Raw genomic sequence first — 20,572 nt, 5'->3', positions numbered from 1 at the left:
TGCTTACCACGTGGTTGGGAGTCCTACTCTAATCCAGACAACTTTTAAATTATCTTAATTTTTTGTAATTTGTCAACCACCTAAGAGTTGCAGTTCTGTTTTCATAAGGTTAGTTAATGGAGGCTTGCAAGCACTGTTCTAAGTGCTTCCCATGTGCTAATTTATTTTCTGCTAACTGTGCCTTGAGGTAGCTGCTTCATTTTTTTTTTTTTAAGAGAAGACAGCTCAGGCTCAGAGAGGTTAATTAACTTGTTGGAGGTCACACAGCTAAGTAGTGGACCCAGGATTGAACCTAGGTTCTACCCTGTCTTCAGAAAGAGGATGTAAAAATGGGTAGGGAATTCCCTTCCCCAAAAGTAGTTGTAGATTTCTCTATTCAAGTAAAGAAGCACCTTCTCTTGAGAATATTTTTTCTGGGCAAGCACTATAGTGAGGAGGACATGTGTTTTAGTGTACCGATAGATGTCAGCACATTCTGAACTTGAATTCTTTATGGAAGAGCCAGTTGGTAAGATGCTAAATCCCAATTATTATTCTAGATTACTAATGCTTGATATTTGGCTTTTCGGCCAAATCAAGATTTTAACGTTTTTAACTACCTCATAGAGTAATAGGTAGGATAGTTGTGAGCAATGTAGCCAGAACAAGAAAAGAAAAAACGCATTTGAAGAGCTGTTATCAAGACCTTTGGAGTTGGATGACTTCTGGTTCCAGATTCCCAGCTGTTTGTGCACATAAGACTTGATTGTAAAAAAAAGGGGGGGGCAGTCTGGGTGGCTCAGTTGGTTAAGCGTCAGACTTCGGCTGGGGTCATGATCTCACGGTCCATGAGTTGGAGCCCTCTGTCGGGCTCTGTGCGGACAGCTCAGACTGGAGCCTCCTTTGGATTCTGTGTCTCCCTCTCTCGGTCCCTACCCCGCTCATGCTCTGTCTCTATGTCTCAAAAATAAATGTTAAAAACATTTTGTTTTTTAAGAAAAAAGGCTTGATTTTAGTTGAAAACAGGAGCAAGTGGAAGTTGCCTCTTTTTTTTTTTATCAGGTGGATCCTTAAAACTGACGGCATTTTGAACCCCGACTCTTACTAAATCTTGTGTTCCAAACCCTGGATCTTGGATAGGTTACTGTCTCAGTGGCTGCTCTTTCTTGATTGCTGTCTGGGACGAGTGGCCAAGGCCAGATATGCGAGTTTTGGCTAATCTCTAATTTTATCAAGCTTTTCAAACGTTTGAAACCGGGAAAGATACTTAAAACTTGTGCTGATAGTATTTTGGATTGGGGCTTATCCACAACCGCTTCTACTCTTTAGGAATCATCCATTGGAAACTACCCTTACAGACCCTAGATCTTGGCTTCACAGTTCACAAATGCGGTGAGGTAGTTTTGGCTTGTATTTTAGCTGGTTGCCTCTTTTTGTTTCCGTAATTGCTCTCTCCGCAGAGGCAGTGAATGGAGAATTCTCCCTATGGTCAGCGTTTAATTAATTGCCTCGCTCTGCTGCTATAGTATTCCAGGCATCGATCCTACTATTAAAATTGCCTGGAGGTTGCCAGCACGTCGGATTTCGGTCTTGCAGGGATTGCCCGGAGTCATTGAGTTGAGAGGAGGGAGGCGCCTTGTGCAGTTTACTATCTCGGTGGGCGGTGGCCCGAGGCGCGGGACCTATCCGGTGACTAGATTGGGCCTTGCCCCTGTCCATCATCGCGAGGCTCTCCGCGCCGACTGTTTTGCCCTGAGATTTGGAAACTGAGCACCGCCTATGGGAAAGGGGGAAGTGAGGGGCGGTGAGGGTAAACGTTGCGTGTGTTCCCCCATTTATTGGATGGCTGCTGTGTCAGTCATACTCTGCCCACTCCCGTTGGCTGGAAGGCTCCAGGCAGGTAGCGTGGACGCGGCGCTGCCCCCTCCCGAGCTGCGATCCAGGCGCGTGACGTCTCAGACATTTGTTGTTGGGGTTTGGGCCTCATTAATTATTCATCAGGTACTTGAAAGGGCTTCAGTGATTGGTGGCTAAGAGGCCTGGTCGATTGTTTCTTAGCTAGAGATACGTGTCGCGCTTTACGCGGCTGGAGAAGTTTCGCATAAATTATCCAATGAGGGGCAGGGCGGGGCAACGCATAGATTAGGCAAATGCGCCGAGGAGGGAGGGGAGGCCGGCTACGAATTAGCCTAAGTTATTAAAGATGGCGGCGGAGCGGAGTCGCTCCCCGATGGACTCGCCGGTCCCGGCCTCTATGTTCGCCCCCGAGCCCAGCTCGCCGGGGGCGGCCAGGGCCGCGGCGGCTGCCGCCCGGCTCCACGGCGGCTTCGACTCGGACTGCAGCGAGGACGGCGAGGCGCTCAACGGCGAGCCGGAGCTGGACCTCACCAGCAAGGTAGGCCTGGGCGCCGGCGGCGGCGCTGAGGGGGGACAGGGCGGTGGGCCGAGCCGTCTCCGGGACAACGGTGATGGCGCCGGCGGGGGCGGGAGGGGCCGGGCCAAGCCCGCCCACCTGCCGGTGCGGGACGCGCCTGGAGCTCCCGGCCGAGGGCGAGGGGGTGGCCCCCGAGGGCCGCGCACCGCCGTCCTCCCCCGGCGGCGCCTACCCGGCCTCCCGCCGTCGGGCTCCCGCCCAGATCGCTGCCCCCCGGCTCGGCCACGTGGAACGGGGGCGCCCGCAGCGCCCCGCGCGGTTGCGGTCCCGGTCCCGGTCCCGCTCCCGGAGCGGTGCCGCCTCCCCCGAGACGGCAGCCGAGAGTCGGAGGTGGCTGGCGCAGGGGGAGCGGCGGCGCGGGAGGATCAGGTAGCCCCACCGGGGGCAGGAAGGCCGCCGGGGCTCTGCCTGGTGTCGGGAAAGGAGACCGAAAGTAGTTGCTCGGTCGGAGGGAGGGTTGTCCGAGGAATTCCTGCTCGACGAACCAAAACTGAAAGACGGGCAGGACCGGTAATCTCGCCACCCTGGGAGTGGAACCTCATCCTGTATGAATGGAATCACGAAGGACCTTTTAAATCGGGGCTTCTGAGCTTGGGAGAAGGTAGGCGGGAATCAAGGGCTCGGCTTCCGCTTGGCATTGTGCGAATGAAGCAGTAAGTGAAGACGCGACTGGTGTTTTGAAGGTGCTTAAACATCAATAAAGAAAGAATGCCAATTTGGGAGTCAGGGCTGGGTTCCCTTTCCTGCCCTGCCACTTAAAAAGGCTCTGTGACCTTGGGAAAGTTTCTTAACCTCTCAGTTCTATAGCTACATCATTTATAAGTCCAAGTATGTTGCAAAAATGAGAAAGGTATTCGACGTATTAAAGAACAAAACAAAACAAAACAGGCCCAGGATGGAGTCACTTGCCCCCAGAACGGCAAAACTTAGTTGCAGCTTCAACCTCTCCCAGGAGTGAAATTTCTTGGTCAGTGCTAGTGAGGTAATCTGCCTGAGAAGACCCCCCCCCCCCCCCCCCCCCGCTTTTCCCAAAGAGAAGGTAACCTTGCCTGGAACGGATCCTTTCTTTTCTTGCGCTAATAACCTTGTCTCCCCTCATTTCTGCCTATAAAATTATCTCTCCTTTCTGTACAGCTACATGGAGCTCCTTTCTCCTTGCTGGATAGGATGCTGCCTGATTCATGAATGTAGAATAAAGCCAATGAGATCTTTAAAGTTACTTGATTGAATTTTGTCTCTTTCACAGACCCCTAGTATAGCGCCCGATACATACTACTCAGTAAACGTTTGAAGGGAACTGAACAACTGGTAATTCCCTGTGCAGATTAAATAGCAGCGGGTGGAAGACAGAACATCAATGCCACCTCCTACCTGTTGCTGGATAGTTAAAATGAAAGGTGTTTGTCGAGCCTTGAAAACATTCATGCCTTGTCAAAGTCTGGTGGCAAAACTGCATGCAACTTGACCCAAACCGGAGAGAAGTTCCCTTGCAACCTAAGCAACCAAGTTTCCACTGTTTTCTCTCCCTCTAGTCTCAGCTGCCTACCTAGAAACCAGCTATCTGGCTTCTTTAACAGTTTTCTTGTCTGCTGTCTCCACTACCGTAATGAGAATAGCCAAGCTCAGAGAGAGGGATGGCCAGAGGCAATGTGTGAGGCCATGGGCTTGAAGCAAAAGACCCAGGCAGCACCCAGGTTGACAAGTACAAGCCCTAATGAGTCAACTCAGGAAGTTGTAAGAAATGCACTTGCTTCAGAAGCAGATGAGTCGGGTGTCAGTTCATGGTCAAGGTGCTGAAGAATCCTGAAGACACAGGGTGGGAACGTGCAAGGCAGAGTTGCAAAGAGAGTAGTACCGTCATTTCCTGACCAACTCATTTAATGTTCCGGGATAGGCCGGTGTTACTTCATTGCAGAGCTGGGGAAGTCCTTCTCACTGTTTTGAACTTGAGAAGCCGTAGGTCTGTAAATTTTGATGATATTGAAAAGAAAAACTGACAATGTGGAGAGGGAGAAGGGATGTGTTGATTCCTGAGGAGAAGACTAGAAGCTATAAGTGTATATGCTTGCTACAATGAACTACGGAGACCAAAAGTTCTGCGAGCTTTCAGAGGGAGAAATGATCAGTGAACTGTAGTGGCTAGTTTCATCTGAGAAGGTTTTCCTAGGGCTGATTGGGCGAAGGAAACGAATTCCCACTTACTGAGCCGTGGACTGGGTGTTTTTACATGTTATCTTACTTGGTCTTTGTAGTGGCCTTAGGATTCAGGTAGTATAATCCCTATTTGTAGATTGAAAAACTGAGACTCAGAGAGGTTAAGTTCTTTGTCCAAGGTCACACACAAGCGGTCAGAGAATGGAATCTGACATACCTCTTGCTAAATGGCCTCCCCAAATAAGCAGTGTATATTTTCACGTTATTGACAGAAATTTGCAGAATGATGGCGCTCACTACCCGCCTTACTGGTAATGGGTGTTTTGTTGCTGGAGATGAGTCTTGCGGCAGTTTTTGCTGCTGATTCTAAATAATCAAGATCTTGCCAAGGCGAGATGGAACCGAATTCTTTGGTTACTGTGAGAACCAGTGGCCTAGGGTGGCGGGAATGGCAGGGTAGGAGCTCTCTGTCCGGTGAACTGCAAAGTGCAGGTAGCAGACTTTGGCATGTAGGTACCAAAGCACGGCTCCTGAATGCCTCCCCACAGTGCCCCATTGTCAGTCGTGGTGGGTCCTGCCCCTCCTGTCAAGCAGCAGGAAGCAGGCTGCTCACACCCTCTTGTCTGTGGGTTGTGGCTCGGACATACTCATTTTTAGTACATCATAGAACTCAATTCCCAAAAGGCTAAGGCTCAAAGGCTATTTCAAGGGAGGCAGAGAGGACATGAGGGGGGGCCGCGTAGTTATTTCAGATCAAGATGCTGCGGGGTTCAATCAGGGTCTTTGGTCAGGCGGCTGATCTACCTTGGCTGTGGTGCTCTTCTAGTAAGTGTGGTCTTAAGGCTGTTGGTTTCTCTTCTAGCTGGTTCTAGTGAGCCCTACATCAGAGCAGTATGACAGCCTACTTCGGCAGATGTGGGAGAGGATGGACGAGGGATGCGGAGAGACCATATATGTCATTGGGCAGGGATCAGGTGAGCATAGTTTTCCTTTCGCTTTATTTTTAAAAAATTATTTAGAGCACATTGTCCTTCTTTTATCAACTTCCTGGTCCTGTGTCGGCTGCAGTGATTCTTTAGTGTCTGCACAACTGTTCAGGAGGACATAACAGTGCAAAGCGGTGATGCTAACTCCCACCCTAGTGACCATAATATGCTTGATGTCAAAGATTCACTGTCCAGGCGGTTCTACAGATGCTTCCTTGCTGTCTCCAGTACCCTCAATTTGCATAAAGGGAAAGCACAAAGCGAGGAAACTTCTTATCCCAGGTAACAGAGCAAGTCACAGTGAGGCCTACAGTTAAGTCTTCCTTGGGCAGCTCTAGGCCCTTCCCTCTTTAGGCCCGGTTCACGGATCCCATCTCTGTTATAACCTGTTTTGCAGAGAACCTTCGTGATTCTTCTTGACGTCTTCAACAAAAGGACACCCAGCGTTCCTCCCTTTGGCAAGACCGCCTTGCCTCAGACCACACTGACCATTCGCTGTGGTTAGCTGTGATAACAGAAGTCTTCTTTTTCTCCCTGTGAGATCCTATCAGACGTGTAGCCTTGTTACCATTCCGGAAGGGGCTGATCAATGTCCTCCAGCCTGCTTGTTCCATTGTAATGGGGCCCACTGTTTTAGAGGAGGGCAGTCCTCTAAATTTTATCTTGGGCTTTCCCCCCGCCCCCCCCTTTGGTCACTCCTAGGGATACCCTACCTCAGAGGTACTTTGTGTGGATAAGTTAGGTATTAAAAAATATTCCCTCGATACAAGGCCTACTTACTCTTGCTTCATTATGACATTATTTTTGCTGAAATGGCAGCTGGGCTTGTTAACAATTATGAATTTAGCCTGGACCAGAACTTGGCTCTGTCGTCTTCACAGGAAGCCCTGGTAGGCCTTGATGCGTCATTAAAGGAACAGTTCTTTGCTGAATGCAGGCTTTGCAAAGGCAGGTAATAATTCTTTTTAGTCAGAGACGGAGAAAAACTCAAAGTCATTCTTTAGCTATTTGACTAGAAGATCTGTTAAGTATCTTCTAAGGGCTTGATACTGTTGCAAAGTACTTTTGGATACTTATAAACTGGCCTCCGCCCCGGGAAGAAAGATAGTATATACATAGATAATCTGAGCAGAAAATATTTGGAAATGCCGCAAGACTGACGTATGGAAGAAGGGTTTGATCTCCAAATACTGCTGTGCTTTCTTTGAAATGTCTCTCCTATCCGTCCCTTCCATTCCATCCTTGCTGCTGCCTTCCCAGTTTCGGGTCTTATCACTTTAGAGAAAGCATGGTCAGAGAGGTAGACACACTGAGAGGTTGCCTGACAAGAAGGGGAGGGGGTTGGTCAGCACTGGCAAGTGCTAAAGACAGCAAGGAGAGTCAGGTTCAGAAAGAGCCGTTCGATTTGGTGACCAGGGGTTGGTTGGTAGACTTTTAAAAGCTTTTGTTCAGGTGCACATCTGGCCTGCTGTGTTAGGATGAGCCACTCTCAGGCCACTTCACGCTTGTAGAATTGAAGAAACCATATCTAGACCAATTTTGACAAGCGTCGGGACTGTTCTTTGATGGTCTTATTCTTAGGACCCTGCCCTTCCCCGCCCCCTCCCCCCCCATCATTACCATGCCTTGGCAACTCACAACTAATTAACCCTCCGGTGGCAAAGCATAAGATGTTCAGTATTCATTATTACATCTACACACCCAAGCATTATCTTTGCATCCAGCAATTGGATGCTGTTAGATTCAGTGACTCCTTCCTACTGGAATTCTTTAGAGGTAGAAAGAGAGCATAACTAGTTAAACAAGTTGAACATCAAATAGAGGACTAAACCAGATGCAAGGCCCCCAGGGGTCAGCTTCATTACCGGCTTCCTGTGCTTTACTTCTGTTTATCACTTCCTTCGTCTGTAAAATGGAGTTAATGGCACACTTCCCCACCCTACCTCAGAGATATTTTGTGTGGGTAAGTTAGATGTTAAAAAGTTCTAGGCAGAGTAATATGTTCATTAAGTATACGTTCCTAATTGTAAAAGGAGGCGGTCTCACCTGGTAGTAGATCTCCATTTGCCTACTGGCTCTTTTCCTTGTCTTCAAATGGGGTTGATAATAGAATCTGTCCCGTGGGTCATGGCGAAGATTAACACTGGACTATAGTATTGCAGAAACGTTACCTAGTATTAATCATGGCAGTAATAATTTTTTAAAGATTCCAGGTTAGAGTTGATTTACCAGGAGATTTTTTTTCAAGAAGAACTTTGTTCATTTTTCATATTAAGTCATGGCTTTCTAAGAACCAGCTCCTGTATTAAAAGTTCAGGGAAATAGGAGGAGTGTCAGGTCTCTGGGGGGCAGTCAGCAAGGGCTTCAAAGAGGAGGTGCCCCTTGAAACGATACTAAAGGGTGAGTAGGAGTTTTCCAGGTTAAATGGAGGCAGTAGTGAGTGAGCTGAGAAAGCCACATGCACAGAGGCACAGAGGCATTGGTGATTGTGGAAGAGTTGGTGGACCAAAAGTGATTCTGTAAAGTGGGAGCATAGAATGTGAGGTTGGGAGTATCAGGAGGGTAGGCTGGACAGATCAGCAGGGCCCACATCTTGATGGTTTTTGAACGCCACATCAAGGAATTAAGACTTTTATCCTAAAAGCACGGTTGAGGAGAGTGCATACAGAAAAGGTAAGCCAGATGGCAGGACAGAAATCTGATTAGGTCTGGGCATGGCTAAATATGTGGCCTTAAGTAATTGGACCTCTACAGCTTTTCTCCTTGGCCTTTGTCTCCACTCCTACAGAATGAGGAATGCGGTGCACGCTGGAGAAGGGTAATGTGACTAGCGGCATTCGCTGGGAGGTCTGGATAGACAAGGTGACATTCGTGATTGCCCCTTGGTGTGAAACAGGACCCGGAAGCATTTTGTTGTACCAGAAGCAGGGAAGGTTGGATAGAATTTGGGAGTCTGGCTAGAATGGCAAGGTTAGCAAGCTTTCTCTTAGGAACACTTTCAGTAAGGCCTTCTCTAACCTAGAAGATTTCTAGAGCTAAGTAGGCCATGAGTTTGGGAACTCCTCAGCCCAACCAATCCCTCTGTATTCTTTTCTTTTCTTTCTTTCTTTTTTTTTTTTTTTTTTTTTTTTTTTTGCATTTTGTAAACATTTGAGGACTTGATGGAGGAAAAGCACCCTCATGGGGCATCCAGGGAATGTTTGAGATACCCTGTCCTCAAGATCCTTGTATATAGTGGGAGAAGACATGCATCCAGAACCCTATTCCACAAGGGGGGTAGTGTGTGGTGTGCTGATGCGTGCTTTCTAGGATGGGAAATACGTAAGCAAAGGAATAGATCTGAAGAAGTGTAGGGAACAAGGAGGGATGGTAACTGAGCCACTTGCGTTGGGACAAAACAGGAGGGGGTGTGGGATAAATGGGGGAGACCTTGAAGAAATTGGAACCGGTTGCTACTGGACTGGGGGAGCCCGAGGGTTTGACTTGGAAGTAACAACGCCAGAACTGTGCCTGGATGTATGCAGGATGGGTTGCAGGGAATAAAGCCGGGCTGTGCTACGACCAGCTAGGGGTCTTGTAGTGTTTGAGGTGGAACAGGGCCTGAATTGGGCTGGTGGCACTGGATTGGCAACAGGAGAGCAGGGACAAGGACAGAAGGGCGAGGCGTAAAGCTAGAATCAGGACTGGAGGGATGAGTGTTGAGCCTGGGTGACTGGAAAGGTAGTGTTGCCATCAGAAGTAGGGAAGGCAAGGGAGGAACTGGCCGGGCACGAAGAGGAACCCTGGCCAGAGGAAAAGGCTCTACGTTTGGAATCAGAAAACCCAAACGCCCACGGCCCCTTGGCTGTCTACCAGCTCTGAGACCTCTCCGGGTTCTGTTTATCCCATTGCTAAATGGGAACAGTAATGCTTACCCCATAGGATTGCACGGAGGACTAAAGTGCTTTACTAGCAGTGTTCGTTTTTGTGCTGTGGTTTAAAAAGGGGTGTGGAGTGGTTGAGTTTAGATGCCGGGCTTCTAAGAGTTCTCACCCATGCAGCTGGAAATCCAGTCTGGAGCTCTTCGAAGAGGACGGTGCTAGAAATGAGTGTTTTTGTCGTTTACAAAGTGACGGTTGGAGCCATAGGATGAGATGGCCAAGGGAAATAAATGTTCAGAGGCTAGAGAAGAGGACCACTGAGAGAGGAAGGAGCCAGACAGAGGGTAGAGAGGTAAATCAGAAGAGTTCAGGCAATAGGCAGGCAGCATGGGAGGGAAGTGCTTCGGGAAGCAAAGGTAGGGTAGCCAGCGGTGTCCAGTGTTGTAGGGGGTCAAGTAAAGGGCATTAGATGAGTGGTTGAAGGCCATCAATGACTTGAAAATTAATTTCTTCTAGAGTCCTCAGAAATACAGTCAGCGGGTGTGATCACTCCCCTGAGATGCTTGGTGGTAGAAGGGAAGAGGGGGTGGGAAAAGGCAGTGTAAAGTCTTTGAGAGGCAGTAGAAGAGAAGGGGTTGGGCACATGCTGGGGGATTAGCCTGGGGAAGGGGCAGAGGCACTCGCTCTCTGAGACCCAGAGGCTGGAGGAAAAGCCGACGAGCTCTTGTGGGAGGAATTGAACGATCCCAAGTTGAAAGCACCTCGCAGGGATTACCTTACAGTAGACACTCAGGTGATTTGGTTGATTGGTCCCTGTCTTTCCGTTGGACTCCCTTCCTCATTCTGAGCTCAGACTCCTTTTTTCCGGCTACTTGCTGGATGTTTCACCTGAGCCGCCTCAGTTAAAAATCTATCCCTAAAATCATTCTTCAATTCTCTCCCAATTCTCCTGTCCTCATCATTTCTTGCTTGGGTTATTAGAATTAGTTCCTAACCGGGCTCCCCCTCTCTGGTCTCTCCCTTGCCAGTGCACACTCTCTGTTGCTGCTCAAGACCTCTTTCTAGCCGACAGTGAATCTGATCGTGTTACACCCCTGCCTAAACTCCCAAAGCTTCCCACTGCCTGGTACATAATGTGTTTTGCTGCCGTCTGGTGTCTGTCTGCTCTTAACGGCTCTCACCCCTTATAGGGTCTCTCGCCACTTGACATCCTGCTCCCCAACACACCAAGCTGCTTATTGGTCCTTGAATGTGCCGTGATCTGCCATGCTCCGTGCTTTGCTCCTCTGCCTAGGATGTTTTTACTCCTTTCTCCGTAGGCCCATTTTTCATACTTGGAGACCCAGCTTGGACTCGGCATCCTGCAGAGCTGTCCTCAGCTTCCCTAGGCTGTGCTAGTTGCTTACACTTTACATTCCCTTTGTATAATTCTATAGTAAAGCACTCAAGTTGTATTGCAATTAATTAATTTTCTGTCTCTCCCGCTGGGCTGTGAGCTCGCCGAGGGCACCTGTACTCCCAGTACCCAGCATGAGACTTGGCATAAAACCTTGGAGAGTCTTAGTGATTACTGTTGAATGAATTAACGAATACCCTGCTTCAAGGGGAAGCCCGTGGCACTATTATTTATTAACTCTGTGTGTGCCCAAGTTTTTGAAAAGTGTCAGAGAGAGCGGTGTTGTTCTCCAGTGCCTGGGGTCGGTGGGGTGGGGGGAGGGTGCGGTTTGGTGGGGGTGGCTGAACGGCTGACTTGTTGGCAGGCTGATGTCTGGGCTCTTGTCACCAGATGGGACTGAGTATGGACTGAGTGAAGCTGACATGGAGGCCTCCTACGCCACAGTGAAGAGCATGGCGGAACAGATAGAGGCTGATGTCATCCTCCTGCGGGAACGCCAAGAAGCGGGGGGCCGTGTGCGTGATTACCTGGTCCGGAAACGAGTAGGAGACAATGACTTCCTGGAGGTCAGGTGAGGAGGCCTTCGGAACAGTTCAGGGGTTCTGAACCCCTGCGTGACCCTGCGGTCTAGGGCTTCACGGAGAGCAGTGATTGAACCTCTGGCACTTGACACTCCTTCCCTTTCTGAGGCCAGGAAAGAGTGTCCAGAGATATGATAGCTCCGTTTTCTGCTTCTGTACTTCCCCCTCCCTAAATATTTCCATTTGGTAAGAGTGGAGGCCAGCCATCCATTTGTGGCCATGGTGTGGGCTGCCTTTTCTTAACCGACTGAGCCACCCAGGCACCCTTTTCTTATCTGAGGCTACGTTGTCTCATCTAATCAACCTGTGAGGCTGAAAACCAGGATATTGGAGGGGAGCACTTTGTGCCTCTGCCGGCTTGGGGCTCCTGTCTGGCAGCTTTGAGGAAGCTAGTGGACGTCAAGAGAGAAGGGAGTCTAGTTCCTCCGAAATAATTCTTTCTACTCTGGAGGCTGTGCTTCCAGGGACATTCCCAATGTGCTCAGCCACGAGTGGGAGGAGCAGTGGGCTGCAGAGGCTCAGGGGCAGTGTGTCCTTAGAGATCCAGGTACTCGGGTTCGCTTTGCTTACCCACTAACTCACAAGGATGTATGGGTTCGTGTACGTGCAGGGTAGCAGTGGTAGGCAACGTGGATGCCGGCAAAAGCACGCTTTTGGGGGTCCTGACACACGGGGAGCTGGACAACGGCCGAGGCTTTGCCCGCCAGAAACTCTTCCGCCACAAACATGAGATTGAATCTGGTCGCACCAGCAGCGTGGGCAACGACATCCTGGGCTTTGACAGTGAAGGCAATGTGGTAAATAAGCCAGACAGCCATGGTGGCAGCCTGGAATGGACAAAGATTTGTGAGAAATCCACTAAGGTCATTACCTTCATCGACTTGGCTGGCCATGAGAAGTACCTGAAGACCACTGTCTTTGGCATGACAGGTCATTTGCCGGACTTCTGCATGCTCATGGTAAGTGGGAAGCACTCCTGAGGAGGGGAGGCTCCGGCTGGGTTGTTTGGGAGGTGGTGATGCGCGAGCGCTAGAGATTGTTCTGCGACAGAGGCCTGTTGATTCGGGGCTTTGACACTGGGTAAGGATGACACATTTTACAGGGTTGCCTGGTCCCCTGAGTGCTGTGGTCTTGTACCTTGGTGGTGTACGTACCTCGATCTCTCCCCCTGGTGCCGGTTGCAGACCTGTTTTATTTTTCAGAGAGGCATAGAGGAGGGTTTCTCCTGGGGCTCACTTACCACCTTCAGAAATGTTTTCCCGTGGCGGGGTTAGGCTCCTTTGCGGAGGTGATACTAGGTGGCACCCCCAGAGACGAGACGAACCTGGGAAGAAATGGAAGAGAGGACAGACGGCAGTCAAGAGGGGCCCGGGAGGTCACCTCTGTCAAAGCCTGGGAGGAGAGGCTCCCGTGTGCCTGGCACCGTTCCTGGGGCCTGAAGGATACAGGGCCACCCCGGGCTCCCGTAGAGCTTACAGTCCAGTGAGTAGATTTTTTGGCAGCTCATCAAAATATAGATCAACTGAAAAGGAAAGGGAGCAGAGGCTTCTGTGTTGGATCATGTTGCAAAGTTTCCATTTGGGTCCCACTGATTTTCTTCCCTGGACAGCGTGTGGGAGTCTGTGAGGCCCACTGCCTTGCACACAGCTTCACAGCTTCCACGGAGAGCACAAGTGAGCAAGTTTTCCTTTGGCAAGTGCTTCTCAAAGCCCTTCCCCATTTCCTGGTTCCTCCAGCTGCTTGTGTTAATAAGTGTAGTAAACACAAGCATCTGTTGAGAGCATAATTGATCAAGTTGCCCCACAAACACAGGTTCTCAGGCAAATTCTCCCCAAACTGGAGAGTAAAGAAGCAGAGCATATGTGTGAACACTCTTGGTGGCTCTCTACCCAAGGTTCTTGGGATCTCATTAAATCAGGATCTCCCATATCCTTGAGCATTTCAGGGGCCACCACCAACTTTGGGCTAAGGAAAACTTCTACAAGAAGGGGTTTCAGAGGAAGAGCCATAGGGCGTATTTGGGGGAATTGCTGGGTTTATGTTGAGAAAGGTGTAGAAACCAGTGTAAAGTAGGCATTTTTCTAACTAAGTATAGTGAACAAGGGCAATTAAAGGAAATACCTTCACCCTAGATGAAATGTTATACATTATCTGACTTTTAGGCTATAATCCAAATATTAAAAATTTCTGTAGAAAACATGAAACCATCATGGCTCCATGATAATAAATTTCCAGGGGGGAAAGGAGTCTGTAAAATATATAGACAACAGAGCGATAGAGCATTCTCTTATCCCAGCTGGAAAGACTGCAAACAAGTCTGGGTTGGATAGGAAAGGTGGTTGGAAGAGACGGGAAGAATTAGAAGGAAGAGAGAGGAGGTGTCTTGGTGTGAGCAGAGGGGAACATGGCAGAGGACGTCTGTGTTAGTGGGATAGCGGCTCACCTGTGAAGTGCGATCAAATGAAGGGCATCGCTCGAAACCGTTCTGGAATGTAAGGGGCACCTGCGTGGCTCAGTCGGTTAAGCATCCAACTCTTGATTTCGGCTCAGGTCATGATCTCACGGTTAGTGAGTTCGAGCCCCATGGTCGGGCTCAGCGCTAATAGCTCGGAGCCTGCTTGGAATTCTCTCTCCCTCTCTCTCTCCCCCTACCCCACTTGTGCTTCTCTCTCTCAAATAAATAAACTTTAAAACATTTTAAAAAGGGAAGAAACCGTTCTGGAATGTATTAAACGCTATGTAAATATGTTACGACAATATTTATTTTGAGAGAGCGAGCGAGTGAGCAAGAGCAAGCATGTGCTCAGGAGCAGGGGAAGGGCAGAGAGAGAGGGAGAGAGAATCCCAAGCAGGCTCTGTGCCTTCAGCACACAGGCTGACACAGGGCTCGATCTCACAACCCGTGAGATCATGACATGAGCCAAAATCAAGAGTCAGACATTTAACAGACTGAGCCACCCAGGTGCCCCGTCATAACAACTTGAATTCAGCTTCAGTAAGTTTCAGTAAGTAGCGCATTCTTATGGCACAGAAACAAAAAGACACCGAAATGCTTCTGCTGAAACGTCTCCCTTCCTCCTCTGTTCCGTTTCCTCTCCAGGGCAACCAGTATTTCCAGTTTCATATGTAGTCTCCAGAGATATTTTGTGATCATACCAGAAATTGCGGATGTATTCTCTCCCTCCAGTTTCAGACAGTCAGGAAAGTTGAGGGAATAGTACAGCGAACACCATCGACCCACTGCTCGGATTCAACAACCATTAACATTTTGCTGTGTTCATCTGTGTTTGTGATGGATGCATATGTGTGTTTTTGTTGTTTCGGTTGAACCATTTGAAAGATTATAGGCATTGTGACTCTTGACCCCCAAATACTTTAGCACACAGCTCCTAAAAGTAAGGACTGTCTCCTACTGTTACTGTAGCTGGGAAGATGCACATGAGTTCCCTAATACCCTCCAATATCTAGGCTCTAAGTGTTTATATTGTCTCAGATGTTCCCCAAGTTTCTTACAGCCGCCGTTTTCAAACCCGGATCCATTCTACACCCTTTTAACGGTAGCATGCTACATACACCTTGCCTTTTTTTTCCTCTTAAAAACATGTCTTAGAGATTAACCCATGTCAGTAGATAGGAGTCTCTCTTTCTTCTGGATAGCATGCTTGGTATGTTTTGTATGGCACACTTGTACATGTGCCCTAGTTTATTTGGGCAGCCTTTATGGTGATATTTTAAAACGTTTATTGTTGGGGCGCCTGGGTGGCGCAGTCGGTTAAAGCGTCCGACTTCAGCCAGGTCACGATCTCGCGCTCCGTGAGTTCGAGCCCCGCGTCAGGCTCTGGGCTGATGGCTCAGAGCCCGGAGCCTGTTTCCGATTCTGTGTCTCCCTCTCTCTCTGCCCCTCCCCCGTTCATGCTCTGTCTCTCTCTGTCCCAGAAAAAATAAATAAACGTTGAAAAAAAAAAAAAAAAATTAAAAAAAAAAAAAAAAACGTTTATTGTTACGGGAAGGACCAGTAGCAATAACAACAGCTGCCATTGCCTGAACACCTCATTGGTGCCGGTTGTATTGGATCTCTGACGTATGTTATGACACTTGAACCTTAACAGGCCCTCTAAAGTGGGTGTCATTACTGCTCCATTTTATAGACCAGGAAACTGGAGGCCAGTGATGTTAAACTGAATGTATCCTTGATGGCTCTAGACGGTTGTTTTCCCAGACTGTCTGAGTTTGTCTTTTTTATCGTTTCCAAGTCTCCTCTGATTTGGATAGCCTACATCGTTAAATCAGAGGTCAAAACCATTGGTGCCTAGTCCAGCTTCCATCTACAGCTATTTGGTTTCCGGCCCAAGACTTCTGCCCCATGTGTCCTGTTCTGATGGAAGCCTCAGAGATGGGAGCTCTCTCTTACCCCAGCCTTCTTCGAGCCCCTGTGCTCACCCCTACTCTGTCTCCCTTGTCCTGACCGTTGCTTCTGTGTTGGGGCAGGTGGGGAGCAATGCTGGCATCGTGGGGATGACCAAGGAACATCTGGGCCTGGCACTGGCACTCAATGTGCCTGTCTTTGTGGTGGTCACCAAGATTGACATGTGTCCTGCCAACATCCTACAAGGTAAGTGAAGCTTGCAGCTAGCAGCAGTCTCTCTATTTGGGGCTGTCGCCCACTGTGGCTCCTTGGTGGTGCTGCCAGGGCTTCAGCCCAGAATCTTTTGCTTTTTTCCCTTGTGCTCAGACCTTGGTCTGGATTTCCGTCAACCCGGAATCTTCTGCTTCCTCCTTTGTTTAGCTCTTGGTCTGAGCACACCCTCAAATGATGCCCTGCTCTTTGTTCCTTCTGGTTCCAAATATAGGATTCTTGAGATCCCTGATCTGGCACCTCTTTTCAGCTGGCCACAGGGCCAGGGCCTTGGCTTTTAGCATCTAAACAGGGGATATCTATGGAGACATTTGGGCAGAGGGTCTGATTGCCTTCTATCACCAAAGGCTTCAGAACAGCCTCACATTTCTTCCTCACTGCTACAGACGGTAGATGAGAAGTAGAGAGGTGTCCTTTTGGAATGCCTCATAAGGGCTTCTGTGGATGTGTAAATGTCTTAGAGGTCCTTTGTCAGATGAATTTTTATCGAGGAAGCAGAACATTCTGAGAACATTGGCTTTGTCGTGGCTTACAGGATGTGGGTCTTTTAGAGACTCTGGAGAAATCTGACCGGTTTCAGACTTGTAACCTTACCAGAAAGGCCTTATCTATGCTCTCTTTAACTCTAGCAAGCACCTACCCACCCCAGGTTTTGATCCTCCTTTTGCTTCTCCAGGGCTGCCATTTAACGCTGGTCTGTCCATCTGTCTCCTGCTTATGTCAGTAAGGAGTAGACCAGTCTTGCTCTGGAAGCCTGGCCAAAGAGAAAGCTGTGTCCCCCTAATTGTGTTCCATTTCACCCTTTAAGAAACCCTGAAGCTGTTACAGCGCCTGCTGAAGTCGCCAGGCTGCCGGAAGATCCCTGTGTTGGTACAGAGCAAGGATGATGTGATTGTTACGGCCTCCAACTTCAGCTCTGAGAGGTAAATGGGTAGTGAGCACTCACTTCTGGGCGGGCATAGAGATTGGATGGACTAGAAGATTCTGAACTCAGTACAGGTTCTCCCAGCCGGGCAGTGTTGCCCAGAAGTTCTGTCAGGCAACCCATATTCTGAGGTGCTGGCCTTGCTGAGGTTGGAATCCCAGCTGAGGCTTCAGTGTCTTCTTACCTGTGAAATGGGAATAATATTCCCTTCTCCATGGCGTTCTCATAAGTGTTGGAAATGATGTATGTAAAGCACTTAGCCCTGTGTCTGGCTGCTGTGTGATACAAACGCAGCCATTTTTATAACTTATTATTAATTAAAAAAAATTTTTTTTTAATGTTTATTTATTTTTGAGAGAGAGACAGAGTGTGAGTGGGGGAGGACCAGAGAGAGAGGGAGACACAGAATCCGAAGCAGGCTCCAGGCTCCGAGCTGTCAGCACAGAGCCCGACGCGGGGCTCGAACTCACGAACCGCGAGATCACGACCTGAGCTGAAGTCGGACGTCTACCGACTGAGCCACCCAGGCGCCCCTTATTATTAATTTTTTATACTGTTGTCCCCCAAAAGCTGTCTCATCACAGATCAGTTTTGGCATTTACTTATTAGTGTATCCTTTGATTCCATAGACATTTATTGGATGTTTGTTCTGTGCCAGGTTCTTCATCCGGGCATTGAGGATTCACAGTTAACTCAGGCAGTCTTTGTCCTCAGGGTGGTCACCTCCTTGGTCAGAGAGCTACTCTCTTGATAATAGTGAACTTTGTTAAGTTTGCTCCTTTTCCCAGAGTCTGGGGGCTGCTTAGGAGCCATCGCCTCCTGGCTTGGTCTGTAGTACAGAACCCAGAGCAGCCTGGCATTTTGGTCTATGGCTGTGCCCTGATGCTGTCTTCAGTACCACCAGGCGGCCAGCAGAGGGGGTATGTTTCAGCTGGCCCCATTTCATTTCATTTCATTTCATTCTGAGCGCCTCTTCTGTGCAGGTGTTATTCTAGAAGCTATGGAGACTATATAATTCCCAATCTTGAAAACTCTGATTAACCCTGGATAGGAGACAGAGAGCCTATTGTAATGACTGATGGAAACTGAGATGTAGTCACATGTAACAGACACAAAAAGTTTTCCAAGAGCTGGCAGGAGTCAAGAGTGCCCATCTGGGAAGGGTTTCCTGGAAAAATCTGCATTGGAGATGGGCTCTGAAGGATGAGAGGGTTTTTTAGTTGGGTAAAAGGGAAGAAATTCAGGCAGGAGGATCAGAGTGAAGATACACACGGGGAGCAAAAAAGTATTAGGCTTTCGGGAGAAGCAAAGGTTCTCTGATCTGGCTGGCAGACAGGAATTTGAGGGAAATAAACCTGCCGACATGCTGGAAAGAGGGAATTCAGGCTGTCTCCTCTGCAGCAGAAAGGCAGGTAAGAATTTTAAACAAGCATGTGTGTGCTTTAGGAAGAAGAGGCAGTCATACGAGCCCCAAATAGAGCAGTGGTGGAAGGACAGGGACGAGGGGACAGATTTCAGAGAGAAAACTGAGTGAGAGAAGAAGGCCTTAGAGCAGGTCTGGCCAGCCCTTGGAAGGCCAGGGGAGAGGCGTAGAGCCCTAGGAGGCCGGGGGCCCTTAGCAGGCAGCACGTGCTTACCTTTCCCACCCTGTCACCCAGGAGCTGGCCATCTGAGCTCCTTTGTCTTTCTCCACCCTCCACTTAGGATGTGCCCGATATTCCAGATCTCCAACGTCACAGGTGAGAACCTAGATCTGCTGAAGATGTTCCTCAACCTCCTCTCCCCCCGCACCAGCTACCGAGAGGAAGAGCCCGCTGAGTTTCAGATTGACGACACTTACTCTGTCCCAGTGAGTGGCTTCTGGTGGACCGAGCGGCGTGGGAGACTGGGTGGGCACCTCCTACAGGGGCATCAGGACAAGTATCCGGTGGGGAGGGTCTGAGTGGGCATAGACTTACTGGGCCTTGGCCTTCTTTGCAGGGTGTGGGGACAGTGGTGTCGGGGACAACACTGAGAGGCCTGATCAAGCTGAATGACACACTGCTGCTGGGCCCAGATCCCCTGGGTAACTTCCTGTCCATTGCTGTCAAATCAATCCACCGCAAGCGCATGCCTGTCAAGGAGGTGCGGGGGGGCCAGACGGCCTCCTTTGCGCTGAAGAAGGTGAGTGTCTAGAATATGAAGAACAGCCCCCTCGGGTTCCATTACGCTAGGCTCCGGGCCATCTGCAGTTGTCCTGGCTGCTCAGTAAGGCAGGGATCACTGACCTCACTTTTACAGGTGAGAAAACGGGGGCTCAGGGAGCCCAAGGGACTTACCCAGGATCACACAACTAGTAAGTGCTATAGCCAGGACTTGACCCAGGCCTACCTGCCTCCTAAGCTCTGTTCCCCCTTCTAGTGCCTGAGGAGGGCCCCCCAAACTCAGTGGTGAGGTCAGAAAGACACTTCCCTCCTATGCAGATGGTCCCACTGCAAAGGGCCATTGGGGTCCGTGCCAGATCCTCCTCCCACTCAAGCTTCCATCCCTCAGGACTTGGGACGAGCGCTAGCTATAGGGTCATCTGCCTTCCCTGCCAACCAAATAAGCCAATGGAATGGGATTTCCTTACTCCCTCCAGCAGTCATCATGCTCACCCTGTCTCTGACATCTGCACACTCGCCTGCCTGTGCCCTCTCACCTCCACTTAATTCTTATTCATCCATCAAGGCCCAGCTGAAATGCCACTTCCTGTGTGAAGCCTTTCCTGACACAACCACCCCTCCCCGCCCCCGCTGCCCCGCAGAGCAGTGTTTAAGCTTCCCATATAGCACTTAAGCCGGCCTTGTATTGTCCACCTGGAAGGCCTGTGGTCCAGTGCAGTAAGAGGGCAAGGCTGAGCTGGGGTGGTCTTCATTCCCAGAGGGGACGCCTGGTCCTCTGGGACCAGGGGATAGAATCCTGGGCATCATTATCCCTGAGGTCTGGGATTCCCTCTTTCTTTCAGATCAAGCGCTCGTCCATCCGCAAGGGCATGGTGATGGTTTCCCCACGCTTGAATCCCCAAGCATCCTGGGAGTTTGAGGCCGAGATCCTTGTCCTCCACCACCCCACCACGATCAGTCCACGCTACCAGGCCATGGGTAGGTGTCTAAGGGCACTGCCCGCCCAGGAGGCCCTCTGCTCTAACTCCCTCAACAAAGTGTTAACAGCTCCCCAAACCCCAGAGTCAGGTCTCCATCCTGTTTAGTGATGCCTTCCCCTCTGTTCTGCCCACAAGCTGCAGGGTTTAATCAGTTCCTGCACACATTAGCTGAGTGCCGGTTCTGTGTCGGGCTCTGGAGACCCGGACTTGCCCTCAAGAGCCTCACACTCACTCCTTTAGCAAACGTCGGCCTGTTATGTGCCAGGCAGTGTTGCCAAGGTGCCAGGAACAAAGAGATGGGCAAACTCTGCTGTCAAGAGGCCAACAGTCTAGAGAAGGTACACACGCAAACAGAATGCCCTGTATTTGGGGACCAAGACTGTGGGTCCGGGGACAGGTGGGGTCTGACAGTGTGCAGCAGGAGCGGACCTCCAGCTCGCTTGGCAACACGCGGTCCCCTGAGGCCTGTAGCTGGCCACAGCTCAAGCGTGTGCCAT

The 20,572-nt window shown here is 49.7% G+C and overlaps 1 protein-coding gene across 4 annotated transcripts in view; it reads left to right on the top strand.

Annotated features, from left to right (window-relative positions):
• The first annotated feature begins 2,141 nt into the window (after positions 1-2,141).
• The window catches only part of GTPBP1 (GTP binding protein 1), a 35,453-nt gene continuing 17,022 nt past the window's right edge, over positions 2,142-20,572 (top strand). Inside the window, exons 1-9 of one of the 4 annotated variants that reach the window (XM_086712254.1) lie at positions 2,142-2,374; positions 5,430-5,541; positions 11,200-11,380; positions 12,001-12,349; positions 15,879-16,002; positions 16,835-16,949; positions 18,656-18,800; positions 18,932-19,114; positions 19,938-20,073. In XM_086712254.1, the coding sequence (XP_086568380.1) occupies positions 2,183-2,374; positions 5,430-5,541; positions 11,200-11,380; positions 12,001-12,349; positions 15,879-16,002; positions 16,835-16,949; positions 18,656-18,800; positions 18,932-19,114; positions 19,938-20,073 (1,537 nt within the window). In that variant the 5' untranslated portion in view covers positions 2,142-2,182. Of the gene's footprint in view, positions 2,375-2,539; positions 3,015-5,429; positions 5,542-11,173; positions 11,381-12,000; positions 12,350-15,878; positions 16,003-16,834; positions 16,950-18,655; positions 18,801-18,931; positions 19,115-19,937; positions 20,074-20,572 lie in introns of those variants that run through there. The other 3 variants (XM_086712256.1, XM_086712257.1, XM_086712258.1) reach the window with 3 other exon arrangements.

This window comes from Puma concolor, chromosome B4 (genome assembly GCF_028749965.1).
Source record: "Puma concolor isolate L17-30 chromosome B4, mPumCon1.1.hap2, whole genome shotgun sequence".
Classification (NCBI taxonomy): domain Eukaryota; kingdom Metazoa; phylum Chordata; class Mammalia; order Carnivora; family Felidae; genus Puma; species Puma concolor.
This window is presented reverse-complemented; position numbering and strand designations above follow the sequence as displayed.